At 48.8% G+C, this 20,651-nt stretch overlaps 1 protein-coding gene across 5 annotated transcripts; it reads left to right on the top strand.

Annotated features, from left to right (window-relative positions):
• Positions 1-8,581, top strand: LOC118216566 (nucleus accumbens-associated protein 1-like). 5 transcript variants are annotated; one of them, XM_035397867.1, is made up of 6 exons: positions 1-273; positions 3,835-4,823; positions 5,042-5,221; positions 5,810-5,915; positions 6,442-6,539; positions 6,990-8,581. In XM_035397867.1, the coding sequence occupies exons 2-6, from the start codon at positions 3,860-3,862 to the stop codon at positions 7,289-7,291; spliced, it is 1,650 nt and encodes a 549-aa protein (XP_035253758.1). In that variant the 5' UTR covers positions 1-273; positions 3,835-3,859; the 3' UTR covers positions 7,292-8,581. The 5 variants fall into 5 exon arrangements, with proteins under 5 accessions (XP_035253758.1, XP_035253763.1, XP_035253759.1 ...); XM_035397872.1 differs by lacking the exon at positions 1-273 and adding an exon at positions 368-390; XM_035397868.1 differs by lacking the exon at positions 1-273 and adding an exon at positions 450-962.
• The last annotated feature ends 12,070 nt before the right edge of the window (positions 8,582-20,651 follow it).

The following is a 20,651-nucleotide window of genomic DNA, read 5'->3' as shown; positions in this document are numbered from 1 at the left end:
TATACAAGGAGCAATCCGTCTCATGACATTGGCGGTGCGTCTGAGACCATACGACTGACTGACGCGTCAAAAGAGGAAGAAAGATCGTCGTGTCTGTCTGCGCGATCGGTGACTCTGCGCTCCGCATCCCCTGGGAAAGTGTTTGCCCTCGATAACTCTGCGCTCAGCGTCTCGCCTGTGCTCACAATGAATGGCTGCCTGTAGCAAGAGAGAGAGAGAGAGAACGCGTCCGACTCCTCCATTGAAACACTTTGCAACAGCTTACAGTGAGGGGTGAGTTTTACCCGGCCTCGCGCCGGTCAATCTGGGTCGCAGAGGACCGAGGAAAGCTGTAGGGGGGTCTGGACAGTCGGCTGCCCCATTGTGGCACATCCTTTGGTCGGAATTCGGGTCGGTTCGGCGTGCTATTTGGGGGTATTGTTTTGGGGAAGGTGTGCGATGGGGGATGGGTCCGTAGGAACGGCACCAACAAAACTTTAACCACTTCAATGGCTTCCTAGCCACTGCTGAGAGCTGGCTGCACCTCCAGCACCATCGTCAATTTAATAACTTTTTTATTTTCAGTGCTTGAAACCGATGTTATAGGCGCGCGGATTATATCTACTTCTTGCTAATTGTGGATTTGCACAAATATAATTTAAGATCCGACTGGTATGCAGCACGTTTTGGCGAGAAGTGGTTAAATTAGTGTCTTGTCTAGCGACTTGTAACCCCCCTCTTCTCTCTCGGCGCTGGTTTCGTCTGGCTCGCCCCCAGTTGCTGCATTTGTCCCGGGATGACCTGTTGATGTCTGTAACGTTAAAGATGGAGTATGAAGGGGGAGCGACACCCCCGCCCCCATCCCAAAATATTTAAATAAAAAATATTTATACGGATATATAGCTATCCGATGCACGACCAGATTTGAGATTTATATGTACTGAATACGTTTAAAACATCTGTAATAATCGACAGCTTGCTAGGTAGGTTGATCTTGATTGCTGTTGTCTGTGAGTGATAATGCGTATGAATGTATTGGGCGAACCAAATTTTTTTAGCTAGCTAGCCAGTACAGTCAGAGACATATCCAGTTTCTGTAGGCCCGAGGATGTAGCCAGCTAGCTAACAGAATCCGACATCGCAATTAATGTTGTGGCACGACGGAGCTTCAGTGGCGGATGTGGACTACAATAAGTAATTTATTTTTGTGATTTTGACAAAGATTTGTGGAGCTAAATCGGTATGATTTTTAGATTGCATTGAGGAGACACGGCATCAAAAGCGAAGAGCGAGTGATACTTTGTTTTTTTGCGATCTGCTGTCGCCCCCCGGCCCGTGCCATTGGAGCGCTCCTACCGGGCAGATAGACTGGCACAAGGCGGGCACGGCTAGCCTGCCACCACGATCGCCTCCCAGCCTGTCTGCTGGCTGCTTCGACTAAACGCGGCTCAAGAGATATACTTAGCCGCTCTTAATTACTACATTTCAGGTTTGCAATTTAATTTAGTTTCAGTCCTGTATTTAAATTATAATTGGTTAGATCTGGTGCGGAAAATAGGATTGCAGTATAAACCAGTGTGTTGGCAAATACCCTTTTTGCAGGGAAACGCATTTTTAGAAAATCTACTGCGATATTATTTTTGATGAAGTAAAAAAGTTAGCAAGCTACATTGTTTAAAACGACTTTAAACGAGATGTTAGATATGCCACATTACAGTAAACACCTTGAACCAGGAAATGGCATGTCAACAGCAGGTAGAACTACATAACATATATTGAGAGACATCGCAAATGTATTGTCAGATAGTTTGGCGGAAGCTTTAGGCAGTATGTATATTTGTGTTTTTCTTTGGTCATTTTTTTGGTGTAAAGCATAACCTAACTGCATTTAAACAGGCATATATATAGTAATACATTTTCGCAAAATAATATCGAAAGTAGATGTTCGGGTCTCGCTGCCTGTTTTGAAAAATATGTCCTTTTGATATAGCTAATTGACCTCTTTATTGTTGGCGTGAGATGCCATTTGAGAAGCAGTTTGGTGGTGCATAAACTTAGATGACCTTCTTGCCCATTCTGGTATTCTTCTCGCCTGTGTGTCGGTGGCGAAATCCTCGGTTCTCCAGTTTTTCCTTTCCAAGAGGAAAAACTATACAGCGTCTCCTGCCTCCCCGTGTGTGTGGTTTCTCTTGAGACCTTTGTTTTCTGAAGCGCGCGAGCGTATCTAAATCACAGAATGAACGTAAATACTCCACGAGCCGATTATAATGTATATAGCACACTAACAATCGTACGGAAACAACTGCATATCTTTTGAAAATTTGTTAAAATTCACTACTCCGGGTGAATTCAAATTGAATAAAGTGAGTGTGCTTAACCTTGATCACATTAGCTGTTGTGTGTACGTGCGTACCTGCTTGCGTGTTGGTGTGATCACGTATCTGTCCTTATTCATGCATTGAACTTTGGCTAAGACAGGCATGATTGCAGTGGATGGATTTCAGTTCTGACGTTCAAGCCTCTGTTCGTTGCTTTGAAACGATCATGCACTACTGTTGTACTCATTTTATGCCAACGGGGAAAAAGTAGTTTTACTTTTGTAAATAGTTTTATATATTTGGTTATTTATAGGCTACGTTCTAAATTCCGAACTTGGTAGGACAGGGATGCTTAACACATTCTGTTCCAAGTTGTAGCCTTCATGTATTAAAAAGCACCTGAAATCCGTTCAGCTCTTCAAGGAGACTGCAGAACACCACGTTCTTTTGGAATAAGTCGGTGCGGTTCATTAGATCGCGCTTCCGTTTTTAATTGGCCGAAGCGCGTGCTCGTGACTTTCTGCATCCAAGTCTTCATTCGGACGCACCGGTGGCGGCGCTTTCGCAGAAATTGACAAGAAACGGCATTCGTTTTAAAAGGGACTTGGTCTAAACCGGCGACGAAACGGATTCCGGGCAAATGTTTTGTTTGGACGCGCTGAGTGGACGGCCATTTAAGGACCAGAGAGCTTTTACTCGGTCTCTTTGTCTGAACTTTCACGTCTGCGCAGGCTTCTATTTCAGACACATTTTGTCCCCCAGATAATTTAATTTAACATTACAAATGCAAATGCATTTAAAGCGATATTCATGGGATATAGAGAGAATAGCCCCTATGCTTTTAAGTTTTGAATCTTGGTCCTGGATTTGACCAAACAATGCTTTGTTCCTCACTGTGTTAATTTTTTTACATTTTGGTCATTGTAATTTTGGATTCTGCAGTGTGTGCTTCTCTTAAAATTAGTTTCAGAAGTAATCATGCAAATGTCTTTGTTACTCGATTCATTTCCCCTCTGAAAATAAACAGGCGGCGTGCTTTCAACCCACAGAATGATTTGGTTTGAGGGTGTGTTGTGTAAACAGGCTGCTCTGTGCAGCGCGGAGGCGCTGTCCTCCTAACGTGCTTTTGGTGTGATGTGTGCGATCACCATTATAATCTCCGGGTACCTGCCAGTTTTCTGTTGCTCCTACTCATGAGAAAGTTCAGGTGAATGGATTAGGTACACTGTTACCTTCAGAATCCCTGTCTTAGGTGTGTACGTGTCTTTGTGTGCATATGTTCACACCTCCTGTTCTCAGTGCAGTTGTGTTGGTGCTGTTCAGTCAGAGGAGAGTGCCGTGTTGCAGGAAAGGTAGACTGCGCTCCCATTGATCAGCAGGTTGAGCCACTCCAGGTTTCACTGGAAGCCAGGTGGTCCAGTAAGACTCGGTAGCGGCTGAAAGGTCTGTGGCTCGGTGGAGCCGTTTCTGTCTGTGCAGTTGTGCCGGGCCGGGCCTGACCTTCTTCCCCCGCCTCCTTCCTCCCCATTGTGCGCAGATAGAGAGGTGCCGGGCGTAGCGCCATGGCTCAGACGCTGCAGATGGCCATCCCCAACTTCGGCAACAGCGTGCTGGAGTGTCTGAACGAGCAGCGGCTGCAGGGCCTGTACTGCGACGTGTCGGTGGTGGTCAAGGGCCACGCCTTCAAGGCCCACCGCGCCGTGCTGGCGGCCAGCAGCTCCTACTTCCGGGACCTCTTCAACTCGGGGAGCAAGAGCGCGGTGGTGGAGCTGCCCCCGGCCGTGCAGCCGCAGAGCTTCCAGCAGATCCTGTCCTTCTGCTACACGGGCCGGCTCAGCATGAACGTGGGCGACCAGTTCCTGCTCATGTACACGGCCGGCTTCCTGCAGATCCAGCAGATCATGGAGAAGGGCACCGAGTTCTTCCTCAAGGTCAGCTCCCCCAGCTGCGACTCGCAGGGGCTGCACGCCGAGGAGACCCCGCCCTCCGAGCCCCAGAGCCCCGTCACGCAGACCTCCGGGGGCGGGGCTGGGGGCGCGGGGGCGGCGGGAGGGGCCGCCACGGGGGCCGGCCGCCCCGCCTCCTGCCTGACCCCGCTCCCCCTGGTGTCCCGCGTCAAGATGGAGCAGCAGGAGGGCTCTTCTTACTCGGTGGTCTGCACCCCCGTGGCCAAGAGACTGTGGGAGGGGGGCAGCCGGGAGGGGGGCGGAGGCTCGGGCGGGGGAGGGGGCGGGGGCATGCGCAAGGCCGCCCGCTTCTCGCAGGAGTCGGCCAGGGGCAGCGCCATTCAGCCGCAGGGCGGGGCAGGGGGCGCCCACGGAGGCGGGGGCACCAACGGGAACAGCAACAACGCCACCTCTGAGAGCACCAGCCCCGGCAACCTGAGCGCCTACACCAGCGACTCCCCCACCTCCTTCCACGACGACGAGGAGGAGGAGGAGGTCCCCGACGACGGCACAGAGGAGCAGTACCGGCAGATCTGCAACATGTACACCATGTACAGCATGCTCAACGTGGGGGCGGCAGGTGAGGGCGGGGCCAGAGGGCTGAGAATGGGAGGGGTTTTGTGAGAGTGGGACAGTTTTGGGTTAGAGTAGGAGGGGTTGCAGTTTATGTGGGTGGGGTTACAGATGAGGCGGGAGTTGTAGGTGTGGAGGCTTGGGGGCAGCTGGTGATGCGGGGAGGGCTGAAGGGTGGGAAGGGTGAAGATGGAAGTTGATTGACGGCTCTTTCTCCGTTCGCAGCGGCCGGCGAGCGCGTGGACGCCCTGCCTGATCACATGACCTCGGACACCCGGGGGAGGATGCGCGTGCGGCAGGAACTGGCCTCGCTGCCCGCCGAGCTCATCACCCAGATCGGCAACCGCTGCCACCCTAAACTGTACGAGGAGGGAGACCCCGCGGAGAAGCTGGAGCTAGTCTCAGGTCAGCCTCACTGATTTTTTTGAAAGATATGTTTAAAATATTTATTTTCACTTTTAACATTCGTACTGACTGAAACGCAGGTTCAGTACATCGTTTCGGTAGCGTTAGGGCCACGGCAGGCGGTGGCTGTGATGGACTTTTTCAGCAGACTGGGGATCTGACGTTACGCGGTGATAATTACGGTCCTGTGATTACTGGCCCGTTTTCACCAGCCCGGCCATTATCATCAGTCTGAATGCACCTCTCAATGATCGCACGGGCTGCATGAAACTGCCACCTAGTGTCCAGCCATCATCGGCTTGCAATTCATAAAGGAGTTTAACGCGGTGTGTGTGTGCGTGTGATTGTGTGTGTGTGTGTGCGTGCGTGTGTGTGCGTGCGTGTGTGTGTATGTGTGTGTGTGCACGTGTGTGTGTGTGTGCGTGTGTGCATGTGATTGTGTGTGTGTGCACATGTGCGTGTGTGTGTGTACGTGCGTGCGTGCATGTGCGTGTGTGCGTGTGTGTGTGTGTTTGTGTGTTTGTGTGTTTGTGTGTTTGTGTGTGTGTGTGTGTGTGTGTGTGTGTGTGTGTGTGTGCACCCCTGCAGGCACCAGCGTCTTCATCACTCGAGCCCAGCTGATGAACTGTCACGTGAGCGCAGGGACTCGACACAAAGTACTACTGAGGAGATTGTTGGCGTCTTTCTTCGACAGGTCAGTGCCATTGCCCCACCTCACTTTAATCCTGCCCCACCCACCTCACCTGGCCCCACCCACCTCCCCTGGCCTCACCCACCTCACCTGGCCCCACCTGGCCATTTTAACACTTTCTGGTGAATGCCAGTGGGCTGGTTTTAATGAAATTAGCCTCACTTCTCCTCCTGTTGTCACGGCTTCATCACCCATAATGGCTGGCATGTTTTTATGCCTCAAACTATTGCAATTTTTGCAATGGAACATTGAACCCTTGATATGCAGGCTTATGCACATGGCCATTCTGTCGTTATAAATACCCGGCAGTACACCATATAATGCTCAATAACACCGGTGTGCCATTTTGGACTCTGGGGGAGTCTGTGGTCTGAAAAACTAACTGTAAATCAACACTAGAAAAAGGGAAACATTCTGGAAGCTTTGCCTAGTTATCTTTAAGAGAGAGAGAAACTGCTGATAGGTAAGGTTACTGTGTTAGCCTGTGTGTGTGTGCGTGTGAGAGTCTGACCTGCTGTCCGTCCCACAGGAACACGCTGGCTAACAGCTGCGGCACAGGGATCCGCTCCTCCACCAACGACCCGAGCCGCAAGCCGCTGGACAGCAGAGTGCTGCACGCAGTCAAGTGTGAGTGGGCCTCCCGAACGCCGCGCGCGTCAGCGCTGCACCGAAGCACGCGATGGAAACGCGCATGGGCACGCGCAGGCCTGCGCAGACATGCACACACGCACGCGCGGCGGCATCATTACGCAGCTCTGCTGTTACCTTGAAAAAGGCATTCAAGAATAACGTGTAGACGCTAAGCCCACTGAATGCGGCTGAGTAGGGTACACACACACACACACAAGCTGCTTAAACACAGCGCACGGACCGGAGAGAGACGGTCCTGAACTCGAGTCAAGTGCTAGCGCCTCTTACCCAATAACTTGCTTTGTCTTCTGGTGATTGTGCAGTTGACTCTCTCTCTCTCTCTGGCTCTCTCTCTCTCTCTCTCTCTCTCTCTCTCTCTCTCTCTCTCTCCCCCTCTCTCTCTCTCTCTCTCTCTCTCTCTCTCGTCCTTTGCTCTTCACCTCGCAGTCTACTGTCAGAACTTCGCCACGAGCTTCAAGGAGAGCGAGATGAACGCCATCGCGGCGGACATGTGCACCAACGCGCGGCGCGTGGTGCGGAAGAGCTGGATCCCCAAGCTGAAGCTGCTGATGGCGGAGGGCGACGCCTACTCCAGCTTCCTGCCCGACACGGTCAAGATGGAGGCGGACGGGATGGGCGGGGAGCATGGGTTCGAGGCGGGGGGCTTGGAGGCGGCGGCTTCTGCGGAGGCGGGGGCCTCCAACGAGTCTCTGCAGGGAGTGGGTGGAGACGGCAGCACTTTGTTTTAGTAAGTGACCCTCCCCCCCCTCCCCCTCCCCCTCCCACTTTCCTGTGTACACACCCCATCTCCCATAGCACCCCATCCCTACCCCCACCCAAAGCCAATCATGTGACCCGGAGTTGAGATGTCCCTGCTTGGGGGGGAGGGGAGTGGGTGGGATGATGGGTGATGATGTTTATTTTAAAACAGAGGTAGAGATTAACCCACCCCTTGAGCAGAGTCTGCGGCCCCCCCCCCCCCGCCCCCCTCCAGGCCGGCTTATAAAGCGGGTCCATTCTGCGCAGTGCTTGGGGGGGTCGGTTAGCCCCCTCAGAGGTGCTTGTCGGCCCTTCCCCTCTCCAAATCGACAGAACACATTCCCTTACGAGAGGGTGGGGCCCGACGGGTGGGCGGGAGGGGCCATGGGAGGGGCCAGCGGGGGGAAGGGGGCGGGGCCAGCATGTATGATAAACACTGTCCTGATTTTGAATGTATCGGCGTACGGCTGCGATGTGGGATTGTATTCTGCCCTCTGCTGAGCAACACTAGAGAGGCCAGGGGCTCCAGGAGCCCCGCTGGCCGTATGCCCTACAGAGCTGGGTGGATCCATCTGTCAGTCTGTCTGTCAGTCACTCTCTCTGTCTGTCAGAAAGAATTCCCAAACCCCCCTGACCTCTCCCTCCCCACCACCCAAGTTCACGTATCGACCACAAAATTGACCATTTTTTCTTAAGTTTGATTATAATTTTTTTTTTTTGGTTTTTGTTTAATTTTCTTTCTTTTTTTTCCTTTAAAAATTTTTTAAAAAACATTTGTGCTTATTTCTTTGTATGTAACATTGCCATGGATTCCAGGAGAGAGTAGAGGTTACTGAAGACTGTAAAGAAACGGGACGGAAAAAGACTGACATATTTTTAAAATATATTTAACTATATACATATATATTTTATGTGTATAGAGGGGTAAAAAATAGAGGGATTGTTTTAAAATCTCGTTTTCGGACTGAAATGTTTTGTGAAGTTTTATTCCCACTAAAGAATTTAAGTGAGTGACAAAAGGCAAATATTTTTGCATTAGCAAAACATATCCAAATATTTTTGTTTTGATCTTTTTTTTTTTTGTTGTTGGATGCATGCGTGTGTTTCAGAGAGGGAAAGGGAAAGTGTGTGCGTGCGTGAGAGAGAGAGAGAGTAGGCAGATGTTTGAAGACATGCCTCATTTCACTGTGCGATTCCATTTTGGGTGGGCTCAGGGGTGTCCCCAGAACGCTGTCCCAGGGGTTACCAAGAGACCCGGGACACAGACGAACCCGGGGGGGGGGGGGGGGGGGGGGGGCATGCATAGCCATGCACAACCGCCCTGGTCTGCTGTCCTGCCCCTTTCTGTTCAGACATCCATTTAAAGTGCGCTCAGCCCACAGTTCGTGTGTACTAAAGAAATATTGGGGTTTCTGTGTGGCCTCATACAGACCCCTGGCCAGGAGATACCTGCTTACGACTGCGTGCTACTCCGAGAGGAATGCTGCTTGAGCTCGGGCTAGGCTAAGATATGGTAATTACAGCATGAGTTTGTGCTGCAGTTGGGAAATTTTCACTTTGCACACATGGGAATACGAGTGGTGAGAGAACTCTGAAATCAGCCGCTGCAGAAGAGTGCACCACAAAAAAACCTACCAAAAAAAAAAAAAACCCCCCGTAATATAATTTAAAGGGCTGAGTGAAATCTGCCTTGAGAAACATGAAGTCCACTATCCCCTGGAGACAGGCGGTCGGAGTGCCCTGATTGGTCAGTGGAGCCCGGTTTAGACAGCAGTTACTCCAAACACACCTGGTGGTGCGTCCCACGCTGCTGGAATGGTGGGCAGTGACCCCTCCCCTCAGGTCTCTGTACCAGGAGTCGAGCAACCCCCTGCTCCACAGCGCCCCCTGTCTGCAGGAGCCTGGCTCCGCAGCAGCACATTTTTGAAAAGGTCATAGATTTGCACCTGGGTAACGGAACGCCATCAAGGGAAAGCACCTCGGCTTCAAAAGGCTCGGGATGCATTAACTGAGGCTTCTCCCCCCACAAATAATGTAACTGTAAAATAAAATAAATGATCATGTTAGGGGTCAGCCTTAGGATCGTCACCCCTGGCCTTGACATCATCACATGCAACAGCCTTTAATTTTTCACGTGACTATAAATCACCCAGTTATTGTACTGTTGTGTATATACTATTATATATTTAAAAAAAACTGCTTCATTCAACGTTGGCTATATCAACACGAAGTGCTCCTGAGCTATGTAAATAAAGGCTGACTGTAATAACAGGGCTAAACAGTTTTTAGGTTTGTTTCCCCGTGAACAGCAACAGGGGTCAAACATACATGCGTAAGCTCACTGTTATTTTTAACAGCTTGGGAACAGAATGTTGTTTTGAAACCTCACCTCTGGGGCAGGGGGCAGGCGTGTATTCTGACCCTGCATGGGTGGGGGGGGGTTTAGCTGCACAGCTGGGTTTCATGTGGCTGATTTTCACACATGAGTTGACAGAGTGAGCATTAGCTTTGCACACAGCTCACAGATGCTTTAAAAGGAGCTGTTAGCACCTCCATCTCTCACCCACCCCACCCCCACCCCCCCCGGTGGGGCGGTCAGGGCACCAGGCAGCCGTGGTGGGTTTGGGGAAGGAGGTAGGCTCTGCCGGGCTCGTTGGGGATCTCTGCATGCCTGCATGTGGGACAGGTTCTTCCTGGAAAGGTGGCGGAAGCAATGGCAGAACTTTGGCTGCTGTATACCAGAGAGACTCAGACAAGGTGGTGAGCCTACCAAAAAAGGGCCTTTTTTAAATTTCAGGGCTCTGAAAAGGGTCAAAGGGCCACCCCTGACTATAATGCAACATTAGACTTGGTCCGGGGGGGGGGGGGTGAGAGAGATATAGATAGAAGGATAGATATTCCCCACTGAGTGCTACACTGATGGACAGGTAACCGTGTTGCAGGTGAAGGGTAGTGAGGTGGCCCCTGAGACGGTACTGAGTGAGCAGTCTGGGGGGGGGGATTTGAGGATGTTACTCTGCCACCTTAAAAACACGGTCAGTGTCTGGGTGCTGGTTGTAGTAGCCCTTGGTGGAGAACAAGGTGGAGGTCTATAGAGTCTTGCACAAGTGCGAAGTCTGTGTGTGTATGTGTGTGTGCGTAAGTGTGATTGTGTGTTCACGCCTGGGCTTCTGTGTGCTTCCCTTTTCTGGCATGTGGGTAGCATTTTAATGGAGAAAAACAAAAGGTTGTTTGTTTTGATGCAATCATGTCCTGTGTTGTGTGGGGGTGGGGGTGGGGTGTTGCTTTTGTCTAAAGTGTGTGGGCTTGTTTGGGTTTTGTGTACAAGCTCGACTCTGCACCGCTATGTGCTTGTGTGGGGGTGGTGTATGGACACAGGGCTAAAAAGGCTGTGTGTGTGTGTGTGTGTCCGTGCGTGCATGCGTGCGTGTGTGTCTGTGCATGCGTGCGTGCGTGCGTCCGTGTGTGCACTGAGGCTTGTTGTGAGCTATACCCCTACACCAGACAGAATGAGGTGATCTGTCTCAGTGATTCAGGCCCTCAAAGACCAACAGCAGTGAACACACACAGCTGGCAAACAGACACACCAAACATTGGAAACCATAAAAAAAATGCTCTCCTAGCATTATTCTTTAATCTTTTTTTTGAACAGTCATTTGGCATTTTGTGTATATGTGTGTGTGTGTCTCGCTCAGCAGATGGGTCATGTGAGGTGGTGGGGGGGTGTGTCTGTCTCATTCACACCCCTCTGTAAAGCGGGGTGCTGCTCGGCCAGCCAGAGGCTGCGTGATCAGCGTGATCAGCGTGCTGGCTTTGTGCAAGCCTCCATGCGCCTCTCCTGTGTGTGTGTGACTCTCCTGTGTGCGCCTCTGTCTGTGTGTGACTCTCCTGTGTGCACCTCTGTCTGTGTGTGACTCTCCTGTGTGCACCTCTGTCTGTGTGTGACTCTCCTGTGTGCACCTCTGTCTGTGTGTGACTCTCCTGTGTGCGCCTGTGTGTGTGTGTGTGACTCTCCTGTGTGCGCCTCTGTCTGTGTGTGACTCTCGTGTTGGGGGGGGGGGGGTGCAGGATGTCTGTCTCACTTGACTTCCTTAAGAGCAGCTTAAATCTTAAAAGCCACAGGGTGCCATGCAGTGTGTGTGTTTGTGTGTGATTGTGTGTGTGTGTGTTTGTTTGACTTTCCTGAGCTGGTGTGTGCTGGGGGTTGAACAAGCTACTGAGGGGGGGTTGGGGGGGTGTTGGGAGGGGGCCTCTGAGCACACACAGTGCAGCTGGCGTACCGCACACTCGCGCTGTTAGGAAAGCTCTGTACGACTTCACACACTTTTACTTTTCAGCAGACTAAGTACTGTAGTGTTAGATTCTTTTAAAAAAAACTAAGAATGTCAAGATTAATGAGTAGAGGTGCCAATTCTTGTTTTAAAAAAGGAACTATAATTTAGGAAAAAGTACCACATATTTTTGCATTGTGCAAGATGATGACTTATGTGCTTACGGGGATGGGGGGGGGGGTTACTGAGGGTAAGGGGGCTGTGCGCTGGTCGGCAGGCCAGTTTTTGTTTAACTGAGAGATGGGAGGTGGGGGCATGTTGGAGGCGAGGGCCCTTTGAGTACTGCTGAACATTTTTTTTAAACCGTGGGCAACTTCCTCTTTGAAGAATCCAAGATGCAGCTTGTATCCTTAATGAACCTTTTTGAGTGAGTACATCTTATATCAGAATATATCTGTGTGTATCCCATTTTTTTTTTAGAAATATGTACATACAGATATACATATAAATAATATCATACACCTGTAACGTAGATGCATAAATGTATAGCACAGAAGCTGTAGTTGACATTGCATGGCAGTCAGTGGCTGTCTGGGTCTGGGCAGGCCACCTGCTGGTGAGCTGCAGTACTGTAGCACAGTGTGATAGTGTGCCAGATGTGATTCCAGCCTCCACCACCAGGGGGCAGCACCTCTGACAGGCAGCAGGTTGGGGGTGAACAAATCAATGTTACGTGGCTTTAAAGAAACTCTACTTAATGAATAATTAACACAAATCCACCTTTTTTGTTATGTTTTTACGTTTTAGTCACTGCAGTTGGTTATGCTGTCATTAGGATATTTGTTCCTGCTTTACACACTGCAAGGTGGATCTGAGACATAACGGATCTGAGTGGGGTGAAGAATATTTGGTCATTCTCCTGGACTGTTCGTGGTGGGGAGTTCCATCTGTTTATTATTATTGTTGTTGTTGTTGAGTGACATCAAAATAGCTTCTGTCAAAATGGACAAGGTCATAAACTTAAAAGAAAAAAGTAGGCGGGACAAGTGGAGTGACGGTCCAATAAGAAATGGGGGTGGAGAGTGTTGTGTCCGTGTCCATGCTATGGACTGCATTTACTAGAGAGGGGAAAAAAAGCACCTTTGGGTCAGAGTTCACCGCTTTGGGCCTGTGAACGAGAACCCCGGCACCTTCTGTTCAGTTTTCCTCTATCGGTGTGAAGGGGAGTGAAATGAGGGGAGGGAGGGTGGGGGGTGGGGTTGGTTACGAACCAATAAGATGTGTCATTTTGTTTTCCGTTTTGTTAATAATTTTGTCTTTTTTTAAAATTAATTTTGCATTGTTAACCCCCCACACCCCACACCCCCCACCCTCATCCCAGGCAGGCTCTGGGGGAGGTGAGGTTAAGGCCACAGTTCCTTCTTCCTGCTTGGCACTGCAGCCTGTCAGTCCCTGTACCGCCCCCCCCCACCCCCCAGTGCTCAGTTCTGTGCATTTCGCTGACAGCAACCTGTAGACTTTTTACCCAGAGTCATTACGTATTACTCCTCTCCTGTAATGACCCGGCATACCAGAACTCAGCAGGAGAACCCTCTGACCCTCTGACCCTCTCACATCACCCCCCCCCCCCATCGGCTGTGGGAAGTGGGGGGGGGGGGGGGGGTCCCCTGTGGTCCCCCTGCCACCACACACACATACACACACACACGCACACTCACACATGCACACGCACACGCACTCACGCACACGCACACGCACACGCACTCACACACACACACACACCACGCTTTTTGTCATATCTTGTCGAAATGTAGCATGTGATTTGACAGTGCTCATCACAGCACTGTTTCAGGCTGGGAGCTAAATATACCGAACAGAGCTGCTAATTAGCCTTCTGTGGTCTTGGAAGGGGCTTGTTGTAGCTCCTTTCCTTCAACAGAGTACTTGATGTTAATACAGTTATGGCAAACACACACACACACACACACACACACACACACACACACACAGGGAGGGAGCTGGGGGCTGGGTCTTTTATCCCTGCGACATGTCTCTGGTATGGCCCGGGGGGGTAAGCAGATCTTTTTTGACTATATATATAAATAAATATATATATATATACATATATATATATACTGTATATTATACATAGAAGCACTAATGAAGTTTGATTGTTAGTTGTGCACTCACAGCATGAGGTATTAATCCAGAACCGCTTTTCAAAAACCCAATGCAGTAGCGTCTATCTTCTGTCAGAGCCCGCTGTCACCCCTGTAGCGCCAGTGTTTATCGCGTGTTCCAAGTGCCAATAACTTTGTGAATTCCTGACTGTGACCCAATGATAACGAGAATTGCACATTAACTACTGTAAAAAAACAAAAAAATTAAAAACTACCAAAAAAAAAAGTCAAAAGAAGAGAAAACTGAATATCTTAATAAAAGGTTTGTAACAAATGTGTGTTGTTTTTTTTTTTTTTTTCCCTCCATTTTTGTTTTTGTGTGATAAGGGTCTGTCCAGTATGAGCTGGTTTAAGAAATAAAATGTACAAAAGAGAAAAGAGAAAACTCGTGAGGGCTCCCAGGATAAGGTCATGTTTATGTGACATGTAAAGGGTGTAAACTGACAGCAGAAAGGAAAGATTGAGCCGCTGACAGTCTGCCATGTGTGGCCAAACCAGGGTTGGAACCAGAAGGACACATTGGAAAGCTACTTCAGAGTGTACAGTTGGCTTTCCTTTTCCACTTCTGTGCCAGACTGCATTGGATATTGTGCTCATGCTGATATAATGCATGAATAGTGCAGTCCTACAGAAGCAGTAAGATGTATCGGACTTAGGCTTAGTGTGGAACACGTCCCAGTTAACGCCTCAAGGTTTCGTGTAGTTATGTTGTGAAACGAAGCAACACAAACACAGAAGGGTGTCTTAAAAACTAGAGCGAACATGTAAGGACATGTGAAGGAATCCACAAACTGCTTAAATGCTAACCTACAAATTGCACATTGGAAATTAAATCCCTTTGGGGAACCCAAAACTGGACAGCTGTGCGCTGTTCTGTCACCCTGGTGGATATTTACCCTGAACCTTGCTCAAGAGTGCACGAGCTCATTTACCCAGTGCGGGTGCGTGATGTCATCGCCGGCAGCACGAGTCACGAGACTGTCGTGCGTTTGTTAAGGCTGAACCTGGTTTCTAGGAACAGAAACGCACGCAGAGAGCGTGACAACTCTGAGAGCGGTTTTAGCCGAAGGGCAGCGACTGTGCGGTCTCTCCCAGAACCTCGCGGTGTTTCTGCCTGTGCTCTCACACGCCCGTCATAGGAACGGCCTAACGTGTGGAACCTGCAATGCGCGCGCAGTCCGCAGCGAGTCGCAATCTTCTCACTGCCCGGGCTTCAGTACAGAGGTGGACTACTCTCTCTAGTACTGAGGGAAAACTGAGGGGCTAAATGCTTTCCCCCATATCGCTGAGCCTTACATCCCCAAAAAGTCAGGTTTTCAGGAAATGAGGTGGAGAGAAAAAACCTGAAGTGAAAAATCCCTGTTCAGAGTCAGAGTAAATGTCCTCCCCAGTATTTTGTTCCAGTCACCTGGATTTGCTAATTAATGTAATTCTTCAGCCAGGAGGCAAAAACTGTTGCATGGCATTACATTAAACATGTTTTAACTTCATGGCTCCGTGAAAGAAATCGTGTTACACCAGACAATTGATGACACAAGCTTTCTAATTATATTATCTCAAAAACAGAACCAAAATACAGGGAACATTTTATAATGCTGATAACTTTTGAACAGACCTGTAAAGTGCCACATAATAATAACAATTATTTCACAAGACTGGGTCTTTAAACTTTGGAGTCCTGTGGTTATATGGCATCACACATGGAGAAAACAGGATCGGACCTGATCCTGTCCTTTGAAGCTGCCAAAGTGGCCCTGTGCCACAGAGAGAGGAAAGGGCTTTTTCAGTTTTTTTCGGTTGACAAATCTGCAAACGCAGACCTAGCGCTTTCAGAGCTGTTCCTGAGGATAAGCTGAATCATGAAAAGAACATGATCTCACTCCCGGGTTTTAACGCGTCGCCTGCGCGACAGAGACAGCGCTTCGACCGCGCTGGTCTCCGCCAGATGTGCCCGGTCTGTTTAAGTAGCTTCGGTTTATGCCGTAACATTGACTGATGCTAAGAGGTCCGTGTCGCGTTTCTGCTCACGCGGTCGCTCTTCTCTGCTGTGGAGGCTGATCAGTCCGATTGGCTTCGCTCTAAGTATCGCGCATGTTGCCGTCCGCCGTGTTCCACGGGATCTTAGACTTGGTGCCGTTTAGCACAGTGGTCTTGTTAGCTGCTTTGGACCAAAGGCATCGGCCAGTCAGTACCCGTGAAAGCAAGTGCAGAAAGCGCTACATACACCTGCACTCAGCAGACCCTGGGGCTGCCGCTTGGAATGAATGAAGAAACTGGGGGGAAAGTTTTTCCTTTTAGTTTTTGCTTTCTCAGTGAATCCCATAATTCCCTGTGGTTACGGGCCTTGGGAAAAAGCTGGAGCTGGTGCAACCTTGGAGACCAGGGGTGGGAATCACCAGGCACCTCGTGATACCATATAATCCAGATACTTCGCACACGATACCATATTACTGCGATTCTTTATGTTTTTGCGAAACACTAAGTATTGCGATTAGATCCCGTGCTACATTGTTATTTTTATTCACTTGTTTCTCATTGAACTGCAATAAGAAATTGAAATCATACACCTAAGGAAAAAATACTCCTAAACCCATCACACCCATAAAAAAAGCCTTGCATCAGTTCATTTCATTTAAAACTTTCACTTGTGAAAATGAACTCCCTCTTCAGCTGGATAAGTTAAATTTAGGGGGGAAAAAACAGAAATAAACACTGAAAAGGGTGAGACTCGTGCACGGGGGATGGTGTGAAAGACAGGTAGCCAGTCGATAGTTTGTTTGATCAGGGAGCAGCTTTGTTTTTAATTGGCTCTCTTTATTTGGCCTGACGTGTGTGTCTCATGCCAGGCATGTGTCTCATGCCAAAAGCGTGAGAGCTGGCAACCCTGCCGTGGCATAAACGGAACAATCCAGAGATGCGATGTGCGGCCATATGATTCCACGGAGGCCGGTTCTCCGCCCCCGCGTCGTGCACTACAATCATAACGAAAAATAACGTGCATTATGAAGCGTGTGTATATTCAGATAAAACTTCAATACTTCATACCACTGCATCAACGCCGTATCGCAGAAGAAAGTGCTGCAATCCCACGGTGCATCGATTCCCTAATGGAAACGCGCGGGCTGGAAGCGCGCGGGCTGGGAGCACGCGGGCTGGGAGCCGCGATGGCGGGGCGCGCTCTAGGACTGCGAGCGGTGGGACGGGGTTGGAAGGCTGCTGCACGGGTGCAGCCGATGGTTAAAAAAAGAAAAAAACGCAGCCGTTGTTTTTCTCCCAGTGCTGAGTGGGCGCTTGGAGCTGGAGGCCCTGGCCTCGTTGCCTGAGATAACCCCTCCGAACAGCCAGCCAGCTCGGAAATTACACGCCCCCCTCTCATTTATGACCTCTGACAGCTTTCCACATCAGGAAATGATGAAATTTTAATGAGGCCCGGGCAGAAATGTGTTCAGGTCCCCGCTGTTCCCACTAGGGGGCTGCACAGAGCTGAGTGAAAGAACATCATGTTCTCCCTTGCTGTTGAACAAAAGGCGCTGATGCCCTGCGCTTCGGAAGAGAATGCTGTCGTGCGACTATATGATTCAGTTAGTAACGTGTCTCCCAGAAAATTGTTTCAGATTTTTCCTGTTTCAGATTTTACCTGCGTCTTAAAGCATTTCAAGTGTGTTTCAGGTCTGAAATAAATCCAAATGAACACAGGCAGGTTAAATCCCTCAGGTGCAGATGCAGGATTAAAACCTGATAGGCAGCTCTGTGTGAGACACAGGGGTGAATGTTCTCACCTCGATTCCCCTCTGCTGGAGGAGGGGGTGCTTGGCTGCTCTACAGCTCTACAGCCTCCCTCCCCTCCCCCTTCTGTCTCCTGGCCCCGAATCGCATTAATCTGATGCTTAATCAGCACACATTAAGAAGGTTTTAAGTCAAAGGTAGACTACTGCACTACTGCTGCTCAGAGAAAAAAGGACAAATTGAGGGATAAAGGAAGGAAAGAATGATAAAGGGAAATGAAAGATAAAGGGAAGTAAGGAGACTGACGGATGTGCACAGAAAAACGTGCGAAGTGACGCCGCGTATAGCCACTGGTATATTTTTAGAATCACACAGTCCCTGACCACATTTCCAGAGCCATACATAAATATCAAGTTTCCCTTTCATCAATCTGTGCAAATAGATAACAAGTAAAACTGAAGAACTCTCAATATCCTTCATCACACAAAAACCAAAAAAATCTAATGTGCAAGTCCAGATGATCACAAACCATACATTACCCCCTGTGTGAGTAAGCCATGCATCACTTAGCATTGCTTTGCTATACACGCTCACAGAGAACTGACACTAACACTGGACTTAGGGCAGTGCAGTGGCCATTTGCCATGACAAATAAAAGATAATTCTCTCATCTTCGGGAGGGTTGCGAGTTCTTGGTTCTTAGGAGTCACGCCTTCCCTCTCATTGAACACCAGGGTAATGGTGCAAGCCTTTATAAGTGTGGGGGGGAGCTTGTTTGGGTTGGGCTCAGGGCTTTCACAGTCATGTTTGTAATTGTACGCTAGCGCTAGCCTCAGGGAATAATTTCACCCCGGATGACGTTTGAATCCGGCAGACCATAACTCCTCTGCGTGATTCCTCTCACTCTCTCTCTCCGTTCCCTCCTTCCTCCCCACATATCGCTAAGTGTTCTGTTTCCTTCCTCACACCCACCCTCGCCCCCACCCCCGCCCCCGGCACCTCTTTCTTTCTCCTCTGCAGTCCCCTCCCTCGTTTCCATCCCAACCCTTACGCATTCCTTGATGCTGCCCGGTCACGCGAACCCATCCCCCTCCCCGCTCACTTCGCGTGAGCTAACATATGGCTGCTGGAATGTGTGTGCGTATGCGTGTGTGTGTTTATCTGCTTGTGTGTGTGCATGTGGGTGTGTGTGTGTGTGGGTTTGTTTATCTGCTTGTGGGTGTATTTATCTTCTTGTGTGTGTACATATGCGTGTGTGTGTGTGTGTGTGTCTGGGTGCGTTTATGTGTGTGTGTGTGTGTGTGTGTGTGTGTGTGTGTGTGCGTGCAAACGGAATCTGTGAAAACAAACAAAAAGATTCACGTGAGCAAAATTAAATGACTCCTGAATGTCACACTTTACTGTATGTAATAAAAGTATGTTCTTCAGCAAGCGCTGTGTATATAATACTTTCCCAAGAAAGGGGGGGCATCGAAATGAAAGACTTTCAGTCTAAATGGCTTGTGGTTTGTTAGCTACTTTATGTTAAACGGCACATCTAGAAATTGTGCCTATCAGATGTACCAGTCATGTTGCATGTTTTTTTGCAAGGCATGAAATCGACAGCTCAGAAAGCTAGTTTACGCACATCTAGAAGCATTCCCTGATACATGTGGCAAATGGGAGAGAAATCAGCAGGGAAAAAAACATGCAAGAGCAAGCGAATATTTTTCACACGCAAACTGCTGATACGTGTGAGAGAACTTAAGGGGTTGGGGATGCAGTGAAAAGTCTCGGGAAAAGACGCATTGTGAAGCTACGTTTGCTCTGGCTGGGCAAGACTCAGAACTTGGACGAAGTCGTATGCATTTATGAACTTACAATTTTGTTATTTGGCACATTCTTTTGGCTAAAAGTGCAATTAACATGGAAAGCAGACAAGACCAGGGCGAGAGGAGGGCAAAGTTATACTCAAAGTAATGCCACCATCGAGACCCACACAAAATACCTGCTAGGACCTGTAAAAGAAAGGGAGAGAGGGCTTGTGTTTTCAGGTGGAAACGCTAATTACTTTTTAATTACTGTTATACTGCGGTCTCATTCCCCATTTGATGTTTGTAACTCGTTTGTCAACTGTTCTGTGTAACTTCGTGTTTTATGTCAGGTCCCCCTTGCAAATGAGATTTTGATCTCGATTTGTTTTTTTTTCCTGGTGCTGTCTGTGGCATGCGCTCTGTGCTCATGTTCAGGAAGTGCCTGTTAAGTGTGCTCCACCAGAGACCAATGAATGAATTCTATTACTGGCATGCAGGGATCAGCTGTTTGGTGGCCATGCTGGGTATCATACAGCCTTCAAGCTCAGCTAATGAAGACAATTTATTGCCCACATCTACGGAATACACCTGGAAAAATTTGGTGTAAAATTAGGCAGTGTTATCAAAAGATGTGTGAGGAAGAAAAACAGGTAGGAATGAGAGTTAACAATAAAAAAAATGATATAGAAAAAATATATACACATATATAGGAAAAAACGATTTGTGTTCAATCGTTCTTCTCATGAATAACCAATTAACTAGAAATCTGAAGACTTAATATAAGGTAGCAGTGACTGACTGACAACAGCATCACAGTGTGGACTCAGTATAGCTGTACAGCTGCAAAACAAACAGATTAGAAGCAAAAGGCTTTTGGACAGAGAGACTGTTACTGGACTAATAATGGTAGTAAGTAAAGAAAGTATGCCTGAAGACAGATGTGTGTCTCGTGAGATTTCCTGTACTATTAATACCCTGGCAGATTTATATCCGCCGTAATTTGAACACTCCTTTGAACCGGTTTTTGTTCCGTAGTTGAGCAGAGGAAGTTGGGCGCGTCCGGTGATACCATATAAGGACAGCAGCTATGAGCTATAAGCACCGCCCCCACTAAATATGGTAAGGGAAGTACTACCACCCACGCGTCATGGATTTTCCACAGCGGCGCCCTGGGAATCCACCGGATGTTCTTTATATGGACATTATCGTCTTACGTCGTTGAGAAAATTCCCTGGGGAAATAACAGGTTTCATTTGCAACCTTTTGAATGGTCCATCAAAAAAAAAAAAGTATCCACAAATTCTTTGCACACATTTTAAAGTTTACGAGCTCAAGTTTCTATAAACGAACTGGAAACGCAGTGCATGCCCTTTTTCAATG

Source organism: Anguilla anguilla, chromosome 17 (assembly GCF_013347855.1).
Source record: "Anguilla anguilla isolate fAngAng1 chromosome 17, fAngAng1.pri, whole genome shotgun sequence".
In the NCBI taxonomy this organism is placed as follows: domain Eukaryota; kingdom Metazoa; phylum Chordata; class Actinopteri; order Anguilliformes; family Anguillidae; genus Anguilla; species Anguilla anguilla.
Note: the sequence above shows the minus strand (reverse complement) of the source record. Positions and strands in the feature narration are given on the sequence as shown.

What these genes read in the sequence shown, in the direction of transcription:
- LOC118216566 (XM_035397867.1), top strand. Translation starts at nt 3,860, where the DNA reads ATGGCTCAGACGCTGCAGATGGCCATCCCCAACTTCGGCAACAGCGTG. An exon ending in GCTCAACGTGGGGGCGGCAG is followed by an intron (nt 4,824 to 5,041) that starts GTGAGGGCGGGG and finishes CTCCGTTCGCAG; the next exon opens with CGGCCGGCGAGCGCGTGGAC. An exon ending in TTGGCGTCTTTCTTCGACAG is followed by an intron (nt 5,916 to 6,441) that starts GTCAGTGCCATT and finishes TCCGTCCCACAG; the next exon opens with GAACACGCTGGCTAACAGCT.